The sequence below is a fragment of the Eumetopias jubatus genome, unplaced genomic scaffold (assembly GCF_037043125.1).
Source record: "Eumetopias jubatus isolate StellerSeaLion01/CBP00866 unplaced genomic scaffold, mEumJub1_p1.0 scaffold_10, whole genome shotgun sequence".
Taxonomy (NCBI): domain Eukaryota; kingdom Metazoa; phylum Chordata; class Mammalia; order Carnivora; family Otariidae; genus Eumetopias; species Eumetopias jubatus.
In genome coordinates, this window is record NW_028274816.1 from 104,182,696 (window position 1) to 104,208,215 (window position 25,520).

The 25,520-nt window shown below is 40.4% G+C and overlaps 1 protein-coding gene across 3 annotated transcripts; it reads left to right on the plus strand.

Annotated features, from left to right (window-relative positions):
- On the plus strand, positions 1–25,158 carry MED1 (mediator complex subunit 1). Of its 3 annotated transcripts, XM_028089819.1 has the most exons (17): positions 1–213; positions 2,301–2,407; positions 5,362–5,440; positions 7,713–7,767; positions 7,871–8,003; positions 8,691–8,719; positions 11,059–11,130; positions 11,548–11,622; positions 12,103–12,176; positions 13,157–13,246; positions 14,334–14,445; positions 15,733–15,857; positions 16,108–16,226; positions 17,221–17,422; positions 19,982–20,077; positions 20,190–20,295; positions 21,646–25,158. In XM_028089819.1, exons 1-17 carry the CDS (start codon positions 189–191, stop codon positions 24,893–24,895), a joined length of 4,749 nt encoding a protein of 1,582 aa, XP_027945620.1. In that variant the 5' UTR covers positions 1–188; the 3' UTR covers positions 24,896–25,158. The 3 variants fall into 3 exon arrangements, with proteins under 3 accessions (XP_027945620.1, XP_027945621.1, XP_087884414.1); XM_028089820.1 differs by lacking the exon at positions 2,301–2,407; XM_088028288.1 differs by lacking the exons at positions 1–213; positions 2,301–2,407; positions 5,362–5,440; positions 7,871–8,003.
- The last annotated feature ends 362 nt before the right edge of the window (positions 25,159–25,520 follow it).

The following is a 25,520-nucleotide window of genomic DNA, read 5'->3' on the forward strand; positions in this document are numbered from 1 at the left end:
GGAAGATGGCGGCGGCCGGGAGCACCCTTCTCTTCTTGCCGCCGGGGACTTCAGACTGAGCCTTCCCTGGAAGAGTGGGGACGGCTGGTGCCCTGCGTCCCGGGAGCCCGGACCAACTTGGTTCCTTCGTTAGTGGTGGGGAAGGGCTTATCCTCTTGTGTAGGATTCAGGACCTCCCCACCGTCGGGATGAAGGCTCAGGGGGAAACCGAGGGTGAGTGACTTGAGGGGGGAAAGCAGGGGGCGGGACACAGCTTGGGGGAGCCAATCTGTGAGAGGACCTGGGGGGGGGGGTCGATGCTTCCGCGGGGGCAACGCTCCCGAGGTCGTGGAGTCCGGGAGGCGGTATAGCTTCTGACTGTTCCTTCCTTGGTAATGGAGGGCTCTGATCTGGGGTGATGGGGGCTCTCAACTTCTGTGAAGGTTTCCTGCTTAGCTAGGGACAATCAGTTGGGCCTCAGGACATTTTCAGCCTAAAGTTGATGGAAGACCAGGCGAGTGAATCTAAAACCTGCTTAATCTCGTTTCAGAAGAGATGTCTGAATAATGACATTAAAAAAATAATAGAGCTGTGTGTCAAGTATTGAAGGATGTTTGGCGTTAGTGAAATGATTAGGACCTTATGGTTATAAAAACCAGTAGTTTAATAGAATGTCACAATGTTCAGATCTTGTACTATTGTGTATTTGTAAAATGCGTTGAATTTCATCCTTTCAGTGCTTGGACTAACTCAAACTGCTGAAAAAACAACTTTTCTGTGGAACCTTACTTAGATTCTCTGAAGTTCTACACTCTTAAATGCTTCCTCAGCATCTTGGATATAGTTCTGTTAATAAAGATCACTGTATTGATGTTTACCCATCCATCTTCTCCACTTTGAGCTTTGTTAGATCAGGGACCTTGCCTTTCTCATCATTGTGTAGACCCTGGCACAAAAAGTGTTTGAGCATTTGTGTGAAGTACTTATCATCAGGCTTCTCGAGGAAAAGGGGGGTGGGGAGTGTATTTTAAAGGAGAGGAAGAAGAAAGTGGGTGCAGAGGATTAGTGAGTGTAAAATGGAAACTCGATGAGGCAGGAATTTTGTCTAGTTTGCTCATTACTGTATCCCCAGCACATAAAGCAATGCTTGAGTGAGTGAGTCTTGAAAGTGGAATTGCCAACAATGTGTCCAGAACTGTAAGCTGGCTGAAACAGCCCCAAAACCGGTTTTCCAGAAGATGAGGACATTGGAGAAAGGAATTTGAATCTTGATTTAGAAAATGTCACTGCCTTAACTCTGATTGGTGACATTCTATTCATATTTCAACACCAACATCAACTGTCACCTTTTCTGTAACATCCCCAGGACTGATACTGAATTCTTCCTTTTTTGCATTTCAATTGTAATGTGTCTCTGTTTTTAACAGCATATCTCATTTTGCTTTCTGTGATGGTTATTTCCACTTTAACTTATGTACACCCCCTCACAGATATCATCGCAGGCGTATTGTGTGTTTTTGCTCTGCTAGGGGTCTCTAGAACAGGTCCTCGCTCATACTAAGAAGTATAAGAATTAGAGGAAGGATCAACTATATTTCAGAAGTAAAAATTTTAATAAAAATAAAAACTATAATTCAATAATAAAAGTAATAAAAATTCAAAAATAAATAAAAATCAACTAAATTTCAGTAATAAAAATTAGGAGGGCTGGAGAGCATAAGAGTTGTTCAGTCCGGGAAACTGAGGACTTTTCTTTCTCTTACCTCTGCTGGAATCTCATCCTTTAGTCATTGACATATTCCCTATCCATATGGTTTTAGTTTGAATTCAAACAGGAAAAATTAAAATGGCAAATACAGCCTGTTTTCTTGATAATACTTCTACATTGATCTCTTAGAATTATGTCAAAAAATTAAGAAAGTCTGTATTTCACATTGAAAACCAACTAACTATAGTAAGGCCATGTTCAAATATATGTCCTACATATATCATGCGAGGGATTTCATGCATATCATGGAACAGTTTTGTCACTAAATATAGTCTTGATCCTGAAACATAAATAGAGGTGGTTCTTTTTTTGGTTTTCATTAAAAGACTGAATAGAAATCATTTATGTTCTATGGTGTTCATTTGATTAGACCCCAATTTCTGTCTTCTTGTTATTAAAAGTAAAGTATTTGTATATTTTGAAGCAAATGGTGTTGAAAAATATTTTAACTGAGTTGTTACCAGGATGAAGTATGGGGGTTTCTTTTGGAAGAAAAATTGTGGAGGGTCTTGAAAGAAGAGTTTCTAATGCTGTTTTCTAATTTATATCGTAGAGTCAGAGAAGCTGAGTAAGATGAGCTCTCTCTTGGAACGGCTCCATGCAAAATTTAACCAAAATAGACCTTGGAGTGAAACCATTAAGCTTGTGCGTCAAGTCATGGTGAGGATTATGCTGGTGGATAAAGTGTTGTGCTTAGATAATTATTTAATAAGCTAAGCTCCCTCAGTAGATTTTTTTCAAACTAGTTATTATAGTGTGTCCTGAGTTTTTTGTTTGTTTCTTTAAGCGAGTGTGAGAGTGTGAGCGGCCAGGGAGGTGCGAGGGGGGAGGTTCAGAGGGAGAGGGAAAGAGAGACTTTTTTTTTTAATTAAAGATTTTTATTTATTTATTTGAGAGAGAGAATGAGAGATAGAGAGCACAAGAGGGAAGAGGGTCAGAGGGAGAAGCAGACTCCTGCTGAGCAGGGAGCCCGATGTGGGACTCAATCCCAGGACTCCAGGATCATGACCTGAGCCGAAGGCAGTTGCCCAACCAACTGAGCCACCCAGGCGCCCGAAAGAGAGACTCTTAAGCAGGCTCCATGCCCAGCACGGAGCCTGATGTGGGGCTCAATCTTATGACCCTGAGATCATGCATGACCTGAGCCAAAATCAAGAGTCAGACGCTTAACCGACTGAGCCATCCAGGTGCCCTCAGCCACTTGATTCTAATGAGATAGTATTTTCATTGTATCTATACTACTAATAGAGTTTGCAACTGATTTTTTTTTTTTTAAGATTTTATTTATTTGACAGAGAGAGGGTGCGCACAAGCAGGGGGAGCAGCAGAGGGAGAGGGAGAAGCAGGCTCTCTGCTGAGTAGGGAGCCCAATGCGGGCCTGGATCCCAGGACCCTGGGATCATGACCTAAGCTGAAGGAGACACTTAACCAACTGAGCCACCCAGGCGCCCTGCAATGGATTTTTCAAAAAGATTTATTTATTTATTTTAGAGAGCATGTGAGCATGGGGGAGGGGCAAAGGGAAAGGGGGAGAGAGTCTCAAGCAGGCTCTGTGCTGGGCTCGATCTCATTGAGATCATGACCTGAGCCAAAACCAAGAGTTGGATGCTTAACTGACTATACCACCCAGGCACCCCTAGAGTTTGCAATTGATTCTTAATTAGCTTCACCTGTTCACTCTGTCTACCTTTTCTTCTATAGTACTACTTCTTGAGTCATTTACCAGTATGGGGAGACCTTAAGTGAAAGTTAAGTGGAAGACAGGGGGTAGGGCCTGGCTGTTAAAATTTCATCCATATGATTCCAGTAGTAGTCAAATGATGTAGGAAAACTTTACTTCTATGATTTGACCTCTGCAATGGTTATATGGATGTGTTCACTTTGTGATAATTCATGGATCTCTTCACTTAAGATTCATATACTTTTTTGTATATATGTTATACTTCAATGAAAGTGCCCCATCCTCCCCAGCAAATCTTACTTTGGGTCCAGAGTAAGTTCAGTTTAGTAGATTTATTAGTGTTTAAAATGATCATATCAGTATAGCCCTAGCAAAAGAACTAAAGTTGCTGTCAAAAGACCTATATTTGAGGTACTTAGTACCTATGTGACTTTGGACAAATTATTGACTCTCTGAGTTCCCTCATCTGGAAAATAGAGGCACACAATACCAGTTTGCTTTCCCATATAGTTTTGTTGTACGAATCATGTGAGATAATGGATATTACAGTGTTGTGTTGCTGAAAGATTTCTGTAGGGGCGCCTGGGTGGCTCAGTGGGATGAGCGTCTGCCTTCAGCTCAGGTCATGATCCCAGGGTCCTGGGATCGAGCCCCGTGTCGGGCTCCCTGCTCAGCAGGGAGCTTGCTTCTCCCTCTCCCTCTGCCTGCTGCTCCCCCCTGCTTGTGCATTTCTGTGTATTTCTGTAACTGTAAATTTGACAAATGTATGTATATCTTCTGCTGAGGATTATGTACATAGAATGTGGGTTTTTGTTTTGTGTTATTTTATTTAATGCCTTAAATAAAATAATGGCAGTTTTTCCAGTCTGGGGATTCAGAGGTTGTCATTTTTATACTACCAGGTAGCCATATTCTAGTTTGAAATATGTTCTGTAAATGATATTGTCATTAGAGAGACATCATGAGATAGAGGAATTCCAGGTGGCTACTAAGACCCTCTCACAGGGAACTAGTGTCTTGGTTTGGTTACCATAGCTTCCACTGTCTACTTCTCATTTTGCATATTCAGAAACCTGATTTTATTGGTGTATTAAGACTTTGAAAGTTTTTCAACAACTGACATAGTAACAAAATCTCAGTAGACTAAAATGTAAATCAGACTGCCAATTTATTAATTTACCACAGAGCGTTTATCTTTCCACTTAGCAAAATATTTGTATCCACTGTCCAGAGCAACCCCTTATCTATCCAAGGTACAAGGGAAGCCCGATTATTAATCAGATGTTTGTTTTATGAAGGTGGAATTAGAACAAAGAGATGGATTTAGGGCATGGAAAAGCCTGAAAAACTATCCTTGTATCATAAAACTTCACATTTCTAGGGACTGGAATGTCATGCAGGGAGAAACTTCCTTGGATAGGGTTAGAAAAACTGTCAAATCTTTTGCTCTTGGGAGTCCCTTTTTCTGGACTACACATTCTGTTTCTTAGAGTCAATCTAATTTTACTAAGGTTTGGTTTTATTTCTTAGATTACATGCGAATCACCTTGTTAGATTTGGGAATTGTCAAATCTCCTGAGCCACCTCATTTAACTGACTAAACTTAGGATGTAGTTACTTTTGCAGGAGGCTGATCTCATTTATTATATTTGATTCTTCCTAATCTAAAATAAGATCTGGGCATACCTTTTTCTACCTTCATGTATATGGATATGGAAGTATCCATGTTTATGAACTTGTCCTCCTGTGGATGAATGGACAGAGTAATAGGAGTCTATAGATTATCTTGAGTATACAAAGAATATAGAATATATAGACTACAGCATTTGGTCTGTAGATTATCCTGAAATATTACTACTAGGAGAAGTACATTTACGTGAAACACTGTTGGCTTGGTTAATTTCTACCTCAAATGTTTTCCTACTTAATACAGGAGAAGAGGGTTGTGATGAGTTCTGGAGGGCACCAACATTTGGTCAGCTGTTTGGAGACTTTGCAGAAAGCTCTCAAAGGTTTGTAAACATGTTTGAAATATGCTTTCTTAAAACACCCAATTTTATACTTACACAAGAAATGTAAATTGAGATAGATCAACTTTTTATGCTAGGTGTTGCTCTTGCTTTCACCATGGAGTTGAGATGAGCTCTTACCTGAACTTTTGAAACATTTATTTTTAATCTATTTTGGAGGCTGGTAGAGATTCAAAAGATAATTGATGGAGAGTAACTATAAGGTAGCAGGGGAAAGTTGTCTTTTTTCTTCACATATTCTCTTCTAATTAACTCAAATAAGAAGATGAACATTTTAACTCTAATAAAAGATTTTTACATTGTTTATGGACAGTGTTTTCAGGAAAGCAAATAAAATTTAAATCATGAGCTTGAATATTCATGTTTATAATTGCTAGTTCTGTGTATTTTGGGGGAAAAAATTGAAGTAAAAACAGATTTTACTCTGATCCACCACAAATGAACCTGATTCAGCTGAATATTATTTTTCCTCCCCCCCCCCCCCCTTGGGTTTCCTTTGAAATCTCAAGTCTGAGAGTGGGTTTCTACAACTCTCATCACCCCTTCTAACATTTCCTTCTCTGATGGTTAAGAATCGTTGTTTAGTTCATCAAAATGTAGAGGATCCCACTTTTGCTTCTTCCAACTCAACACAGAGTCTCAGTCTTGAAAAACTCTGGTAGCCCTTCCCAATCTGTGGAAATAACCATAGTATGTAGAGGCAGAGGCTGGTACTTTTTTTTTAAATTGTAAAATATACATAACATAAATTTCACCATTTTAACCATTTTAAATTATAATTAAGTGGCATTAAGTACATTCACATTGTGTGTAGCCATCATCACCACTATCCATCTTTAAAACTTCTTCATCTTCCTAAGCTGAAACTCTACACTCATTAAACAATAACTTCTCCTTTCTCCCTCTCCTCAACTGTTGGTAACCATCATTCTACTTTCTGTCTGTAAGAATTTGTCCACTCTAGGGGCGCCTGGGTGGCTCAGTCGTTAAGCATCTGCCTTCAACTTGCGTCATGATCCCAGAGTCCTGGGATCAAGCCCCGCATCGGGCTCCCTGCTCAGCGGGAAGCCTGCTTCTCCCTCTCCTACTCCCCCTGCTTGTGTTCCCTCTCTCGCTGTGTCTCTCTCTGTCAAATAAATAAATAAAATCTTAAAAAAAAAATTTGTCTACTCTAGATACCTCATATAAGTGGAATCAAACAGTATATGTCCTTTTGTGACTGGTTTTTCACTAGCATACTGTCTTCAGTGTTCATCCATCTTGTGGCATGTATCAGAATTTCCTTTTTTTTTTTGAAAGCTAAATAATACTTTGTATGTATATACCACATATTTCTATATTCAAACATGAATGGACATTTGGTTTCCATCTTTTGGCTGTAGTGAATAATGCTGCTATGAAAATTTAATTTTTCTTAAAAGATTTTATTTATCAGAGGTGGGGGAGCGCAACCAGGGGGAGTGGCAGGCAGAGGGAGAAGCAGGCTCCCCACTGAGCCTGATGTGGGACTTGATCCTAGGACCCCAGGATCATGACCTAAGCCCAAGGAATATGCTTAACCGACTGAGCCACGCAGGCGTCCCTTGAATATTTGTTTTTATGTTGGTTTGGTTTTGATATTGATCTTCCTTATTCTAGCATTAGCAGATACATTTGTCTTTTTGAAGTTAAAGATAACTTATCCCAGATGAGCAATGCAAAAGGGAGAGGAGAATCGTCCAGTAATTTTTTCTTTCTTTTTTTTTTTAAAGATTTTTATTTATTTATTTGACAGAGAGAGACACAGCAAGAGAGGGAACACAAGCAGGGGGAGTGGGAGAGGGAGAAGCAGGCCTCCCGGACGAGCAAGGAGCCCGATGCGGGGCTTGATCCCAGGACCCTGGGATCATGACTTGAGCCGAAGGCAGACGCTTAACGACTGAGCCACCCGGGCACCCCTCAATAATTTTTTCAAATAGCTCTTTTTTAAGTAAGCCCCGCCAACATGGGGCTCGAACTCACGACCCCAATATCAAGAGTCGCATGCTCTACCAGCTGAGCCAGCCAGGCGCCCCTCAGATAGATTTTTTTTGATCCTTACTACTGCCTAGGTCACAGCTAAGTCTTACTAATGAACTTGTACAAATCATAAGCATTTGAACTATTGAATGTAATGGCTTGGAAGGATGGGTATACTCCTTAGGATGTTGCGGTCTCTGAAGAATAAAATTTAAGTATTTGGATCATTTTGTGATTTCCCTTTTTTACTTCCTAGTTACATCTTTACCAGCAATGACTGACCGCTTGGAGTCTATAGCAAGACAGAATGGGTAAGTAGTCTATCTCAGGCAGAAGTATTTAACTTAGTGTTGACTTTGGGTGGCTTTATTTATGTGTCTTCTATTAATTTTTGTTTTGATTTGTTCCTGCTAGACTGGGCTCTCATCTCAGTGCCAGTGGCACTGAATGTTACATCACGTCAGATATGTTCTATGTGGAAGTGCAGTTAGATCCTGCAGGACAGCTTTGTGATGTAAAAGTGGCTCACCATGGGGAGAATCCTGTGGTATGTGTTGTTGATATTTCACTGGAATCTGTGGGGTTTACTTAGGGACCTTAAAATGAATTGTTGGGGTTTGAAATAGCTTGGGTTTAGGTTTTTCGTGAGCCACTGTAGAGATGATGTGATGGGCTATAATATCAATAGCTCTAGAATTTAGAATAACATGGGTCCATCTCTGACATCATCCAAAGGCTTCGACAAGTGGAGACACTAGAGGAACGCTTTCCATTTCATATCAACAAACATGAGCCGCAATTGAACAATAGGTGCTGGGGATACAGAATTCCTTAAAGTTCCTATCCTGAAAGAGCTAATAATCAAGGACAGATAATATTATACATAGCTAATGTCTCTGAAAAAGCCTGTAATAGAGATGAATGTTTAATGTGTGTAACCAGACAGTTGAATATGGACTCCAAGGATGGCATTAAAGGGAGGTCCTAATGTTTTAAGCTACTGAAAGTTGATTCCTTTATAAACTATTTCGGATGTTTTGATCTTTAATTTCCCACCCCAACCCCATGGTTTACTAAGTAGGAAGATGCTTTTTGATTATCTTAATAGAAGGATTTTCTGTAGTTTTAATGTTTTTGTTATAAAGCATGTGCTCTTAACAAAAGAGAAAAACTTTTGATGTCTTCAGAGACCTTAAAGTAGTTTAAGGTTTTAACGTGATTTCTTTAATTTCAGAGCTGTCCAGAACTTGTACAGCAGCTAAGGTAAGCAAATGACATTTATATTCCCTGATATTGGCAGACAATGCTGTTCTTTATAGTCTTTTTTTTTAAAGATTTTATTTATTTATTTGAGAGAGAGAGAATGAGAGATAGAGAGCACGAGAGGGAAGAGGGTCAGAGGGTGAAGCAGACTCCCCGCCGAGCAGGGAGCCCGATGCAGGACTTGATCCCGGGACCCCAGGATCATGACCTGAGCTGAAGGCAGTCGCTTAACCAACTGAGCCACCCAGGCGCCCTATAGTTAGTCTTGAGGTTGGTCAAAAGTTACTCTCCTAAGGAACATATTTGTTTTCTTGGATCAGGATTTTTCAGAGTCTGTATTTGTTCACTTTCAGAATTGACTTGGTTCTCAGCCTACCCCGTCTATCCCAGGGTTCCTCAACCTTGGTAGCATTGACAGGATTGGAAAAGTCTTTGCTCCAGGGGGCTGCCCTGTGCATTGTAGGATGTTTAACTACATCGTTGGTCTCTCCCCATTAGTATCTCCTGACCCGTGACAATCAAAAATATCTCTTGATATTGTCACATGTTCCCTGGAGGGTGAAATCACTTCTGGTTCAAAACTACTGATCTAGGGGCACCTGGGTGGCTCAGATGGTTAAGCATCTGCCTTCGGCTCAGGTCATGATCCCAGGGTCCTGGGATCGAGTCCCGCATCGGGCTTCCTGCTCCTTGGGAGCCTGCTTCTCCCTCTGCCTCTCTCTCTCGCTCTGTCTTTCATGAATAAATAAACTTAAAAAAATCTTTAAAAAAAAAAAAAACTACTGATCTAGCCTCAAAAATTCTGTGTGCAACAAAAATAAATAGAACCTAATTATTGAATCAGAGAAGGCTTGAGAAAATTGAGTCTATACCATGGAAAGAACTTTTTTTCACTTTGAGAAAAGTTGTTTTACATTTAAGGTATATGTGTGATAAACTCCCATCATAGTAGAAGCACTAGACATGAAGAGTTTCTTGGTAGTTGATGGCATTTCCCCCTGGATTATCCTTTCCTTTTAAATTGAGTGGAAATTTACTTTCTGGATTTTGAGAAAGTCATTACATCAATTTTATGTCTTAAATATAGCAAGGTTCTCAGATAGTACATGGAGATGTCTTAATATGTAATATTGAGGAAATAAGTTTTATACTTGGCCTTTGCAGTGACCATTTTAATGTGTTCATAGCCAAATGTGCCAAATTTGAACCACCTTTTAAAAATTGCATTGCAACATAAAAGCAGCCTTTTTATGAGTTTATTGAATCAGTTAAGTCTAGCAAGGGTGTGTTGCCAGAATAGTCCAGAAAGCCAGTATTTCTGGTTCTAATCTGGAGTAGGAAACTGCACCAGTTTATGAATTGGTGGTGTTTTAAAGTTAATTTGTAAGCATGTTTTGAAGTGGGAAGCTCAGAAATAATTTTAGCCTTTACATACTATTTTTAGTCACTTTGTATAGATGGTGATTTTAAGGTGGGAGCCTTTTCACTGCTGCTCTTGTTTTGTTTTACTGTCTTCATGGCATTTTGGGCCATGAAGTGGCCCAAATGTGTTGTATATATGTAAGCGTTGAATATATGCTCAGTAATGCCTGACCAAATATCTGACATTGTTAGGGCAATTTAGCTTTCAAGAGACTTTTTTTTCTTTTTTTTTAAGTTTGAAAAAGATACAGAGAATTAGAAATGTTGAGTTGTGTTGGATTCCTGAGCCTGCCCACAGAACCCAATTGACTAAGAATCCAAGCCTGAATATTGGGTTCTAGGATGCGAGGGGTCTAGGTAGTAGTTCTTTTTCCTGGGGCAGGTCTAGTCATACGAACATTGTAGAATTTGTGGTTTGCCTCCACAGTGCTCATCTCCTTTTCTCTTGGTCTCCCCTCTCTCTCCCAAGTGTTCATTTTCCTCTTTGCTTTTAGATTGCCATGTACATACTTGCAAGTTTTCTATCTTCCCAATTTACTTATTTCCAGTTCCTCTCCAATCAAAAGTTTGTTTTTCTCATGACATCCAGTCATCTCAGTTACATATTAAGAGGAAAAGAAAGTGATTTATTTAAACCAAGTCTCATTACTTAGGATCAAATTATTGTAATATATGAATTATTAGGTCTTTTTGACATTTTTTATAGTGCTTATGAGCACCTTCTCTAGATAAATGGGATAGAGAAAGGAAAACATTTCATTTTCTTTTGCTATTTTTGATTAATTCTAGAAAACTTTGGGGAAAAAGAGTAAAGCAAATTATTAAAATTAGTTTTATGTAGCCATGGTTTTTGGCACTTTGCATTGAGTAGTAATTGTATGTTTTATTCTCCTCCCTCTCCCCTGAATTCCTTATAGGGAAAAAAATTTTGATGAATTTTCTAAGCACCTTAAGGGTCTTGTTAATCTTTATAACCTTCCAGGGGACAAGTAAGTATTTTTTAATTTTTTTGTTTTTGTTGGAAAAATCAGTATAGATGTAATCATTTTGTGCTTAGAAATTTGCCAAGTCTTCTGCCCTATCTTATTTGTGATTTCTTATCATACTGACAACCTGTAGCTTCCAACTTCGTATCTTTTGAAGGTATTTGAAATAAATAATTTCTGTATTAATGGATATAATGCTAACAGAGACTATAATCCTTGAGATGTCTTTAACATAATTGATTTTTAAGCTGAAAAGAAATTAGGTGTTGTGGAACTGGCTCATCATTTTTAACCTACCTGGGATTCTGTTAACTAGCTTGGCTCTTTCAAACAGGATTGCCCTCTAGGCTATGTTTGTATGTGTGTATATATGTGTAGTTTTCAACTATTTAACTCTTGTTCTCTTCATCTACTTTCTAGCAAACTGAAGACTAAAATGTACTTGGCGCTCCAATCCTTAGAGCAGGATCTATCTAAGATGGCAGTTATGTATTGGTAAGACTGGCTAAGGTGTCAATTCTATATGACTCTCTGGATACTTTGTTCTTAAAGTTTTTCATCTAGGGGGTTATTAGGGTCCCATATTATATTATAGATCCATATTATTATGTATTTTATCTATATCGTATATCTTGCCCATCTCTTTTTACTTCCCAAGTGATTGCATTCCATTTTCTCAGTATGTCTAAGTTGTTGGTTGATATTCCATCAGTTTTACTTGAAGTCTTGTCAAACCTGGCCTCACATCTGATAAATAATAGTTTAGTTGTAATTTTTGTTCACCATATTACAAACTGCTTTATACTTGTAAATAAGCTCTTTACCTTGAAAGTGAAATACAATTGCTATATGTCCAGTTATAGGACAAGTTATTAAGATTGAATTCTAGGACTTTTAACAGCTTCTCATTAGTATATTGTGCACTAATACCTTCGGGGCTTTAATACAAGCAAACATAGATCATTTGTCTCACAGGAAAGCAACCAATGCTGGTCCCTTGGATAAGATTCTTCATGGAAGTGTTGGCTATCTTACTCCAAGAAGTGGGGGTATGTGATCCTACTTTGCTTGCTTCGAAAATTATTTATTTAAGATTTTACTTATTTGTCACAGAGTGAGAGAGTAAAAGTAGGGGGAGCGGCAGGCAGAGGGAGAAGCAGGCTCCCTGCTGAGCAAGGAGCCCGATGTGGGACTTGATCCCAGGGTCCTGGGATCATGACCAGAGCTGAAGGCAGACGCTTAACGACTGAGCCATCCAGGCTTCCCTGTTTATTCATTTTATTTTATTTTATTTTTTAAAGACTTTATTTGTCTGAGAGAGAAAGTGAGAGCAAGAGAGAGCATGTGCACAAGCGGGGGGGGGGGGGGCGGGGTGGAAAGAAGCAGGCTCCCTGCTGAGCAAAGAGCCTGATGCAGAACTCGATCCCAGGACCCGGAGATCATGACCTGAGCTGAAGGCAGACGCTTTACTGAGCCACCCAGGCATCCCTATTTATCTTTTTTTTAAAAAAAAAATATTTATTTATTTATTTGAGAGAGACACAGAAAGAATGGAGGAGTGCGCATGCGGGGGAAGGGGCAGAGGGAGAGGTAGAGAGAATCTCCAGCAGACTCCCCACCGAGCACAGAGTGGAGATCATGACCTGAGCCGAAATCAAGAGTCTGTCGCTTAACCCACTGAGCCATCTAGGCACCCTGAAAAATGTAAAAATGTTTTATTTTAGTTAAGGGGTGATTACATTTATACCTTGGGTTTATAAGCAGAGGGAGAAAATTACCAGTCACTTGTATATTTTTAAATGGTTTCTAAGGTGTTAGCACCTGCCTTCCCCCAGTTACATTTTTAAATTGTGAAGTAAATTATTGCCACTAGAATTAATACTTACGCTTCCATCATATTTCATAAGTTGTTTTGGAGCATGAGTCCTCTTATCTATGGAATTATTTTCTCATACACAGTTCTGTACAAATGGGAACGTTTTTATTTGCAATTTACCTGATAAAAATAGTGATGTTTTATTTTGCATAGGTCATTTAATGAACTTGAAGTACTATGCCTCTCCCTCTGACCTACTGGATGATAAGACTACATCTCCCATCATTTTGCATGAGAATAATGGTAAGACTTGAACTGAAAAGCAACTGACGGTTTTGTTCGGTGTTTTAAAAATATTTAAAATAATTTGAATGCCTGAGCCTGGTTGTGTATTTCCTGATTTGCTACTTTCTTATAAGTTTGCCATCATACCAAAGTTTGCTGTTCCTATCAGATTTTGCATGTGATTCTTACACACACACATAGTCTTAATATATACACATGTATGTGTACACCATACATAATAATAAAAGCTTAACGGGTGCTTTTGAACAAGTCGAATGAATGAATGAAAAGGTATAAACCATTTGACTTGAAATAATCTCCTTTAATCATTACTTCAAAGGTGAAGAGATTAGCCAATTTACTAAAGAATACAATAATGGATGTTGTTTCCTATTTGCATTTTTAAAATTTTATTTCTCATTAGAAGAATGAGAAAACCCAGTGTGGGGCTTGAACTCACAGCCCTGAGATCAAGACCTTAGATGAGATCAAGAGTTGGATGCTTGGGGCGCCTGGGTGGCTCAGTCGTTAAGCGTCTGCCTTTAGCTCAGGTCATGATCCCAGGGTCCTGGGATCCAGCCCTGCAGTGGGCTCCCTGCTCCTTGGGAAGCCTGCTTCTCACTCTCCCACTCCCCCTGTTTGTGTTCCTCTCTCGCAGTGTCTCTCTGTCAAAAAAATAAATAAAATCTTTAAAAAAAAAAAAGTCGGATGCTTTACCAACTGAGCCACCCAGGCGCCCCTCTATTTGCATTTTAATACACTAAAACAATGAGAAATGGCCTAATACCTCATTTGGTCCTCTTGTAATTTTAGTCATTGACTATCCTATAATCATAATTCTATTTAAATGCATTCTGGAATTGGAGAAAATAAGTGTTGGTAATGAACCTTTAAAACATTTTTTTTCTTTGGACTGCATTGTTTTCTGTATTTTATTTACTGACAGAAATATTGGTTGTAGAAGGTAGTTTCTCGAATTTCTAAGTCATATAGGTATTACAGTATCTGACATTATGCAGAAGTTAGCCTGTTTTTGTTTTTAAATGTTAAGATCCTTGTAATTCGTGTTACTTTGGAGAAAACCCTTTTTATTTCCTATTCTCAGTTCCTCGATCATTGGGCATGAACGCATCAGTGACAATTGAAGGAACGTCTGCTATGTATAAACTCCCAATTGCACCATTAATTATGGGGTCACATCCAGTTGACAACAAATGGTAAGAAGTATAATTCTAGCAAAGTTCATTTTTTCAACTTCAAGCCCAGTATGAAACAAGTATTACTTTGACTTGCCTCTTTCCTCACTTGACTTTCTAGAGATTGGCTTTTTATTTTATGCATTTAATTTCTCTTTTCAATATCTATTTGAATGTTCCTCTCTGAAGTCTGCTTATATAACACATTGTCTATCCTGAGAGAGAAAGAGAAGAACTGTACTAATTCCACTGGTTTAATGATGCTGGTTTTTTGTTTTTTTTATGTTGATCATGGGACTTCTCTTGACTGGAGTAATAACTAGAGATAGATGCTTGATTAACTACTTTAGGGTTAATAAATAGGATGTTTTGGAACTAGGGAAAGAAAGTTGAAAGAGTGAAATTTTTTTTTTTTTTTTTAGATTTATTTATTTAGGGGCACCTGGGTGGCTCAGTCAGTTAAGTGACTGCCTTCGGCTCAGGTCACGATCCCGGAGTCCCAGGATTGAGTCCCACATTGGACTCCCTGCTCAGCGGCGGAGTCTGCTTTTCCCTCTGACCCTTCCCCCTCTTGTGCTCTCTCTCTCTCTCTCAAATAAAATCTTAAAAAAAAAGATTTTATTTATCATTTATTTATTTGAGAGAGCATGTGTGTGCATGCGAGCAGGGGAGAGGGACAAGTAGACTCCACACTGAGCGTGGAGCCTGATGCTGGGCTCAGTGTGGAGCTTGATTCCACAGCCCTGAGATCATGACCTGAGCCGAAATCAAGAGTTGGATGCTTAACCAATTGAGCCACTCAAGCGCCCCAAAAGTGAACTTTTTTATAAACATTTTAATTATTTGTTTTAAGTAATCTGTACACCCAATGTGGGGCTCAAACTCATGACTGCAAGATCAAGAGTTGCATGCTCTACGACTGAGCCAGCCAGGTGCCCCAAAAGAGTGAACTTTTAAAATTTTTATTGTTATGTTAATCACCATACATTACATCATTAGTTTTTGATGTAGTGTTCCATGATTCATTGTTTGTGCATAACACCCAGTGCTCCACGCAGAATGTGCCCTCTTTAATACCCATCACCAGACTAACCCATCCCCCCCCTCCTCCCCTCTAGAACCTGTTTGTTTTTCAGAGTCCCTCGTCTCTCATGGTTCGTCTCCCCCTCCGACTTACTTCCCTTCATAAAAGAGTGAACTTTTGGTAGACTTTTGTTAAATGATATGGACATGTCTAAGAATGGGTGTTTAGATTTTTCTTTTTTATATCAAGGCAAAATCCAACCCACACCCTTCTTTTTTTTGAAGGACCCCCTCCTTCTCCTCCATCACCAGTGCCAACAGTGTTGATCTTCCTGCCTGTTTCTTCTTGAAATTTCCCCAGCCAATCCCAGTATCTAGAGCATTTGTTCAGAAACTTCAGAACTGCACAGGTGAGTTTTAAGTATCAAGAGCTAATTCTTGTTAAAAATGTGAAAAACAAACATCAAATTCAGATGATCTTAGACCTCCTTCAGTCTTCAAAAAAGTACTGATGGGTATAAATGTCATGGTGCTTTATACTAGTAAATGCTTAGTAAGTACTTTTTCAATAAATGGATGAATGAAATAGAAGTCGTGAAGGGAAAACTGAGCTGTCAACATTTTGATGTTATTACGATCATTATGTTCTTGTTTTTCCAGGAATTCCATTGTTTGAAACTCAACCAACTTATGTACCCCTCTATGAACTGATCACTCAATTTGAGCTGTCAAAGGACCCTGACCCCATACCTTTGAATCACAACATGCGATTTTATGCTGTAAGTAAGGCTCCATAGATTGTTGTTATATTTGAACCCCAAGATCAGAATCTTCCTTTATAGGATTACTGGGTCAGAAACATTCTTTTGGACTACTGGATCATTTCCTAGTTCCTCATTCAGGCAGGAAATTACAGAAATTTCTGAAACATACTGAAGAAAAAGCATGAGCTTCCAAGTCAGGAAGTTACAATGTACATTTCATGGCCAGAATTTCAGATGAAATTCTCTTAATGGTATCCTGAACTTTTGTAAGTTTGTAAGTAGATGTTAAGAATTCCTAATGTTTGGGGCGCCTGGGTGGCTCAGTCGTTAAGCGTCTGCCTTTGGCTCAGGTCATGGTCCCAGGGTGCTGGGATGGAGCCACGCATCGGGCTCTCTGTTTGGCGGGAAGCCTGCTTCTCCCTCTCCCACTCCCCGTGCTTGTGTTCCCTCTCTCGCTGTGTCTCTCTCTGTCAAATAAATAAATAAAATCTTTAAAAAAAAAAGAATTCCTAATGTTTAATTCTTTCAAGTGTCATGAGCTTATAATCTGAAAAGGTCCTTCAAGTACATATAGAGAAGAAAGTGCTAGAATGAATAAATTAAGAAAGGTTCCAAAACCTCATCTGGACTTGAATTTATTTGAATGTTTGAGGATAGTCTAAAGTAGTAGTTTCCAAACTCTGACTGTGTTACAGTTATACAAGGTGTTTTATTAACAATGCAGATTTTGCACTTATGGTTTAGGGGCCTCTTTTATACACATTTCTGACGTAATTTTTGTTAGTTAGGTTAGGAAACCACTAATAGAATATTTATAGAAAAGGGGTCTTTTCAGCCAAGTTAGTACTTGGCATTTATAACATCAGCTGACCAAAGAATTCACTGTGGAGTTTTATTATTCACTGAGAAACTACTGCTGATTTTTGAGGAATAGGGGTTTTTGGTATTTTGTGGTTGGAGCACTATGGGAGAGTAAATAGTGTTCATTTCCTTTGTCCTTTTTGCGCAGGCTCTTCCAGGTCAGCAGCACTGCTATTTCCTCAACAAGGATGCTCCTCTTCCAGATGGCAGAAGTCTACAGGGAGCTCTAGTTAGCAAAATCACCTTTCAGCACCCTGGCCGAGTTCCTCTTATCCTAAGTCTGATCAGACATCAAGTGGCCTATAACACCCTAATAGGAAGTTGTGTCAAAAGAACTATTCTGAAAGAAGGTATTGCCTTTCTTTTTAATATACTTACTGGCAAATGGAGACTCTGTGTTCTTGTGGTTCTCTAATTTGGTGGCTTATATCTCCTGTGGAGCTTTTATAACTGGTTTCCATTCGCAAGTGAACTTAATTAGAACCTCAGTGGGAGGAGTTGGGAATCTGGTTTAAGCTCCACATATAATTATGATGGAACTAATCCGTAAATTGGCATTTGGAAACCACTGTTTTTTTGCAATGGACTTACTCTTTTTTTGCATACAGTGATATAATTAGGTACCTACAGGCCTGAACCTTACAGTAGGTATAGAAGATAGAACTTGGGATGCTGTGGAGAGAGATGATTTCTTTGTTTCTTCTTTTTTTTTTTTTTAAAGGCATCTCTACACCCAGTGTGGAGCTTTTATTCATAACCCTGAGATCAAGAGTTGCATGCTCTGCCAGGTGCCCCAGAGACGATTTCTTGAGATTTAAATTTTAGGTTGTTAGGATAGTGCTTCCCAGCTTTTAGTCCTGCCTGAGTATGTTTCCTGTCCCCATTCTTTGGGGAACTTAAGCATATAGCTTAAAAAGGGGTAAGACCCATGCCCTTTTTTCTCCCTAGATTCTGGAATGCTGATACTTTTCAAACATAGTTTGCTGTTAGAATCCCTGATGAGACTTTTGGCTGCTCTAATTAACTCTAATTAATTTTTTACCTTAGTTGTAAAGCACTTCAGTAATAGAGATGTATTAATGCGAATGGCAGGCAAAAAGAAACAAGGAAGGCAAATCAGGAGATCTCTTTTTTGGGAATAAGAATTGCTTTAGAAGGGTGCCTGGCTGGCTCAGTTAGTTAAGCATCTGCCTTCACCTCAGGTCATGATCCTGGAGTCCTGGGATCAAGCCCCATGTCGGGCTCCCCACTCAGCGGGGAATCTGCTTCTCCCTCTCCCTCTGCCCCTCCCCGCTGTGTTCTCTCTCTCTCTTGCTCACTCTCTCAAATAATAAAATCTTTAAAAAAAAAAACAAAACTACTTTAGAAATGAGAAATTTTAGAGAGGGTAATGACACTGAGAGTGTGCAAGTGTGCTTATGGCCCTTCTATTTCATGTATCACTGGGAGAATTCTCCAAGTAGTTTCACGGCATCTAGAAATTAGTTTTTGCAAGCCATTTATGAAGTTAGTCCTGCAAGATGCATGCCTTTCCCCAAGAAAGTATGTGATCCTTGTCTCTGGGCTTCCAGCATGTTTGGCTTAGGAACCTATGATGATAGTTAGATATTACATGTATATTTGGCATGAGGATATCATTTTATTTATTTACTCATTTATTTATTTTACAGACTTTTTTTCTTTTTTATTTTAGAGCCCTAGCAGGGGGAAGGGCAGAGGGAGAGGGAGAGAGAATCCTTAAGCAGGCTCCCTGCAGGACCCTGAGATCATGACCTGAGCCAAAATCAGGAGTCGGCTGCTTAACCAACTGAGCCACCCAGGCACCCCAAGGATATGATTTTATTTTATTTAAAGATTTTATTTATTTATTTGACAGAGAGAAAGAGAGAGCACAAACAGGGGGAACAACAGGTAGAGGGAGAGGGAGAAGCCGGCTTCCTGTGGAGGCAGACGTTTAACCGACGGAGCCACCCAGGTGCCACCCTAAGGATATCATTTTATTTATTTATTTTAAAGATTTTATTTATTTATTTGACAGAGAGAGACACAGCGAGAGCAGGAACACAAGCAGGGGGAGTGGGAGAGGGAGAAGCAGGCTTCCCGCAGAGCAGGGGGCCCGATGCGGGGCTCGATCCCAGGACCCTGGGATCATGACCTGAGCCGAAGGCAGACGCTTAACGACTGAGCCACCCAGGTGCCCCAAGGGATATCATTTTAGATTATAGCTCCTACATCCATGCTTACCAAACTATGGGCCACATAACTAACATCTGCAAACACTGATAGAAAGCAGGGTTTATGGCAGTGGTTCTGGATGTCTTATCAAATAGAATGAAAAACTATCGGCCATGTTTATTTTCATAATTCACTTTCAAGAAAAGGTATTTATATCTGTCAAGGTCTTTAACAATTTAGGGATTAAATGGTCTTCATTTTAGAAAGTGGAAGTTTAGTTACTTCTTTATTTTGGAGTATTTATAACATAAGCTGACATATTTTTTGGAATCTGATTCCTTCTGTCACCTGTGAGTGATATAGTAGGCTTTACGTGTAAAAGATGTGTAGGATTGGGGTGCCTGTGTGGCTTAGTCGTCTGCCTTCAGCTCAGGTCATGATCCCAGGGTCCTGGAATCAAGCCCCACATCGGGCTTCCTGCACAGGAGGGAGCCTGCTTCTCCCTCTCCCTCTGCCCCTCCCCCTGCTTGTGCTCTCTCGCTAGCTCTCTCTGTCAAATAAATAAAAAATCTTAAAAACAAATAAAAGTTAACTTACCTAAAAAAAAAAAAAGTGTGGAATTTAGTTTCTAAGGAGACAGAGAATTTCATCCTGTATACTTAGGGATTATTATTTACTAGTGTCTAGTCTTATATTTGGTTGATTATTTTATGATTCTTTTCTTTGCCTTTTAGATTCTCCTGGCCTCCTCCAATTTGAAGTGTGTCCTCTCTCAGAGTCCCGTTTCAGCGTATCTTTTCAGCACCCTGTGAATGACTCCCTGGTGTGTGGTGAGTTGTGAGGGGGCTAGCACTTTTCTTAGGGCAGCAGTTTGGTCCCTTTATCTTCTTTTTGAAGCCAGAAGCTGAATTTCTCTCAACTCCTATGTATTTTGTCTTTCAGTGGTAATGGATGTACAGGACTCAACACATGTGAGCTGTAAACTGTACAAGGGGCTGTCAGATGCACTCATCTGCACAGATGACTTCATTGCCAAAGTTGTTCAAAGGTAGCACTGGCCCTTTTCCATCAGAGTCCCATTAAGAGATGTATAAGGAACTCTGTTTTCAGTATTAGAGTGAATGGGAATTCAGGAAGAAAGCATTCAGTCACTGCTTTGAATTCACCTTTCTCTGTTTTGGGATTCAAAAGTAATGTGAGCTTTGGTTTTTTAAATATTATGAGAGTAATAGGAAATAAGATAGGTAACTTTAGGTCCAGTATTAGGGTTCTTTCAGACAGCTGAAATAAGATATAGGGGGTTTTTTGTTTGTTTTTTTACTTTGCATCACTTTTTAACATACGTAATATGTCACGTGGTGGCAGGTGGGAAGATAACTTAAGCCAGTCAGCTTCCCAGAAATATTAATATGTAATTTTGAGATTTTTCTAGAGTAGGTGCTTGTGGCCTTTTATAAATAAATTTTATTGGAACACAGTCATGTCTGTTCATTTATATATTGTCTTGCCTTTTTTTTTTTAAAGTTATTTTTTTAGAGCGAGAGAGTGTGTAGAGTGGGGAGGAGCAGAGTGAGAGGGAGAGGGAGAATCTCAAACAGACTCCCTGCTGCACAGGGAGCCTGATGCGGGGCTTGATCTCAGGATTCTGAGATCATGACCTGAGGTGAAATCAGGTCAACCAACTGAGCCACCCAGGTGTCCTTATATATTGTCTGTGGTGCCTTTTGAGCTAAGATGGCAGAATAGTTTGGACAGAAACCATGGGATCTTCAAAAGCCTAAAATGTTACTGTTTGGTCTTTTAAGAAAGGTTGCTAAGATGTTCTACAGCAAAGCATTTTCTAAAATATATTGTTAAATTTATCTGTAAGATAAAAAGTGCTTTGCTTTAAAGTAATCAAGATTTTATACCAATAATAGCATCTTTCATGGTATAGCTTTGGGATGATCTAAGTTATCAAGGTTTAGAATTTGATGGTTCAAGAGATTATTCTCGTGGTTCATTAAGATAAATAGCATATCCCATTAATCACATGTGAAGCTCCAAAAGGAGGTATTTTCTTACTGAGTTCATTACTATCAGTTTTCTTTTAGTTCAGTATGACATCTAAATTGGGCTCTTGTTTGTGGTTAGTTGGTTTTTGGTAGTGCTTCAAAAGAGGTTGAGAGTGCCTACTGGTACAGATTCTTTTTAGAATGAATTTGCCCAAAGCTCTGGCATTTTACAGAACTATTTCTGCCTTTCGGGTTATTTGCCTTACCTGAAAATTGCCTACTGCAAACCTCTGAAGGCATATCTGAATCTCAGGCAGAATTAAAGGCTGTTTTCCCAAGTAAAAATTGTTTTCATTCAGCAGCTAATACACTGCTAACTTTGTTTTTTCTATCTTATTTTACAGATGTATGTCCATCCCTGTGACGATGAGGGCTATTCGGAGGAAAGCTGAAACCATTCAGGCCGACACCCCAGCACTGTCCCTCATTGCAGAGACAGTTGAAGACATGGTGAAAAAGAACCTGCCCCCGGCTAGCAGCCCAGGGTATGGCATGACCACAGGCAACAACCCAATGAGTGGTACCACTACACCAACCAACACCTTTCCGGGGGGTCCCATTACCACCTTGTTTAATATGAGCATGAGCATCAAAGATCGGCATGAGTCGGTGGGCCATGGGGAGGACTTCAGCAAGGTGTCTCAGAACCCAATTCTTACCAGTTTGTTGCAAATCACAGGGAACGGGGGGTCTACCATTGGCTCGAGTCCGACCCCTCCTCATCACACGCCGCCACCTGTCTCTTCGATGGCCGGCAACACCAAGAACCACCCGATGCTCATGAACCTTCTTAAAGATAACCCTGCCCAGGATTTCTCAACCCTTTATGGAAGCAGCCCTTTAGAAAGGCAGAACTCTTCTTCCGGCTCACCCCGGATGGAAATATGCCCGGGAAGCAACAAGACAAAGAAGAAGAAGTCATCAAGATTACCACCTGACAAACCCAAACACCAGACTGAAGATGACTTTCAGAGGGAGCTATTTTCAATGGATGTTGACTCACAGAACCCTATCTTTGATGTCAACATGACAGCAGACACGCTGGATACACCACATATCACTCCAGCTCCAAGCCAGTGTAGTACTCCCCCAACAACTTACCCACAACCAGTACCTCACCCCCAACCCAGTATTCAAAGGATGGTCCGACTATCCAGTTCAGACAGCATTGGCCCAGATGTAACTGATATCCTTTCAGACATTGCAGAAGAAGCCTCTAAGCTTCCCAGCACTAGTGATGATTGCCCACCCATTGGTACCCCTGTTCGAGATTCTTCAAGCTCTGGACATTCTCAGAGTGCTCTCTTTGACCCTGATGTCTTTCAAACCAATAATAATGAAAATCCATACACAGATCCAGCTGACCTAATTGCAGATGCTGCTGGAAGCCCTAGTAGTGACTCTCCTACCAATCATTTTTTTCCTGATGGAGTAGATTTTAATCCTGATTTGTTGAACAGCCAGAGCCAAGGTGGTTTTGGAGAAGAATATTTTGATGAAAGCAGCCAAAGTGGAGATAATGATGACTTCAAAGGATTTGCATCTCAGGCGCTAAATACTCTGGGGGTGCCAATGCTTGGAGGTGATAATGGGGAGACTAAGTTTAAAGGCAATAGCCAAGCTGACACAGTTGATTTCAGTATTATATCAGTGGCTGGTAAGGCTTTGGGTCCTGCAGATCTTATGGAGCATCATAGTGGTAGCCAGAGTCCTTTACTGACTACTGGGGACTTAGGGAAAGAAAAGACTCAAAAGCGAGTAAAGGAGGGCAATGGCACCAGTAATAGTAGTCTGTCAGGGCCAGGATTAGATAGCAAACCAGGGAAGCGCAGTCGGACCCCTTCTAATGATGGCAAAAGCAAAGATAAACCTCCAAAGCGGAAGAAGGCGGACACTGAAGGAAAGTCTCCGTCTCACAGTTCTTCTAACCGACCTTTCACCCCACCTACCAGTACGGGCGGATCCAAATCTCCAGGCAGTTCAGGAAGATCGCAGACTCCCCCAGGTGTTGCCACACCACCTATTCCCAAAATCACTATTCAGATTCCTAAAGGCACCGTGATGGTGGGCAAGCCCTCCCACAGTCAGTATACCAGCAGTGGCTCTGTGTCTTCCTCAGGCAGTAAAAGCCACCATAGCCATTCTTCCTCCTCCTCTTCCTCCTCTTCGGCTTCCAACTCAGGCAAGATGAAAAGCAGTAAATCAGAAAGTTCCTCAAGTTCCAAGTTAAGTAGCAGTGTATATTCTAGCCAAGGGTCTTCTGGATCTAGCCAGTCCAAAAATTCATCCCAGTCCGGGGGGAAACCAGGCTCCTCTCCCATTACCAAGCATGGACTGAGCAGTGGCTCCAGCAGCACTAAGATGAAACCTCAAGGGAAGCCATCATCACTTATGAATCCTTCTTTAAGTAAACCAAACATATCCCCTTCTCATTCAAGGCCACCTGCAGGCTCTGATAAGCTTGCCTCTCCAATGAAGGCTGTTCCTGGGACTCCCCCATCCTCTAAAGCCAAGTCCCCCATCAGTTCAGGTTCTGGTGGTTCTCATATGTCTGGAACTAGTTCAAGCACTGGTATGAAGTCATCTTCAGGGTTAGGATCTTCAGGCTCATTGTCTCAGAAAACTCCCCCATCATCTAATTCTTGTACAGCATCTTCCTCTTCCTTTTCCTCAAGTGGCTCTTCCATGTCTTCCTCTCAGAACCAGCATGGGAGTTCCAAAGGGAAATCTCCCAGCAGAAATAAGAAGCCATCCTTAACAGCTGTCATAGATAAACTGAAGCATGGGGTTGTCACCAGTGGCCCTGGAGGTGAAGACCCAATGGATGGCCAGATGGGGGTGAGCACAAATTCTTCTAGCCATCCTATGTCCTCCAAACATAACATGTCAGGAGGAGAGTTCCAGGGTAAGCGTGAGAAAAGTGATAAAGAAAAATCCAAGGTTTCCACCTCGGGAGGTTCAGTGGATTCGTCTAAGAAGACCTCAGAGTCAAAAAATGTGGGGAGCACAGGTGTGGCAAAAATTATCATCAGCAAGCATGATGGGGGTTCTCCCAGCATTAAAGCCAAAGTGACTTTGCAGAAACCTGGGGAAAGTAGTGGAGAAGGGCTCAGGCCTCAGTTGGCCTCTTCCAAAAACTATGGCTCTCCACTCATCAGTGGTTCCACTCCAAAACATGAGCGTGGCTCTCCTAGCCATAGTAAGTCACCAGCATATACCCCCCAGAATCTGGACAGTGAAAGTGAATCAGGCTCCTCCATAGCAGAAAAATCTTACCAGAACAGTCCCAGCTCAGATGATGGTATCCGACCTCTTCCAGAATATAGCACAGAAAAGCATAAGAAGCACAAAAAAGAAAAGAAAAAAGTAAAAGACAAAGATCGAGACCGGGACCGGGACAAAGACCGGGACAAGAAAAAATCTCATAGCATCAAGCCAGAGAGTTGGTCTAAATCACCCATCTCTTCAGACCAGTCCTTGTCTTTGACAAGCAACACAATTTTATCTACAGACAGGCCCTCAAGGCTCAGCCCTGACTTTATGATTGGGGAGGAAGATGACGATCTTATGGATGTGGCCCTGATTGGCAATTAGGAACCTTACTTTTTAAGACAAAAATGGCCAGAGAAAAACTAATAAGTTTATAGGCAAACCACCATAAGGGGTGAGTCAGGTCTGATTTTGTGTTCAAGAATCTTAAATGGCATGGCTTTGACACCGAGCTGGGTGAATTTAGAAAGGCATAGCCAGACCCTACTAAAGAGACCATAGGGTTTGATTCTGGTTACCAAGAATCACTTTTTCCTTTGCCAGAGAAAAAAAGAGAAAAAAAAAAGTTAAAATACTTGCTTATGAAAGGGAGGGGGTGGGTGGGGCATAGGGAGAGGGAAGGGTGGGAAACAGTTTTGTGGGAAATATTCATATATATTTTTTTCTCCCTTTTTCCATTTTTAGGCCATGTTTTAACTCATTTTAGTGCATGTATTTGAAGGGCTGGGCAGCAAATGAAAAAGCAATACATTCCTTGATGCATTTGCATGAAGGTTGTTCACTTTGTTTGGATAGTTGTCCATTTGAGGCATGGACAAATGAAGGACTTTGGTCATTTTGGACACAAGTAATGTTTGGTGTCTGTTTCTTAGGAGTGATTGGGGGAGGGAAGATAATTTTAGCTATTTATTTGTAATATTTTAACCCTTTATCTGTTTGTCTTTACACA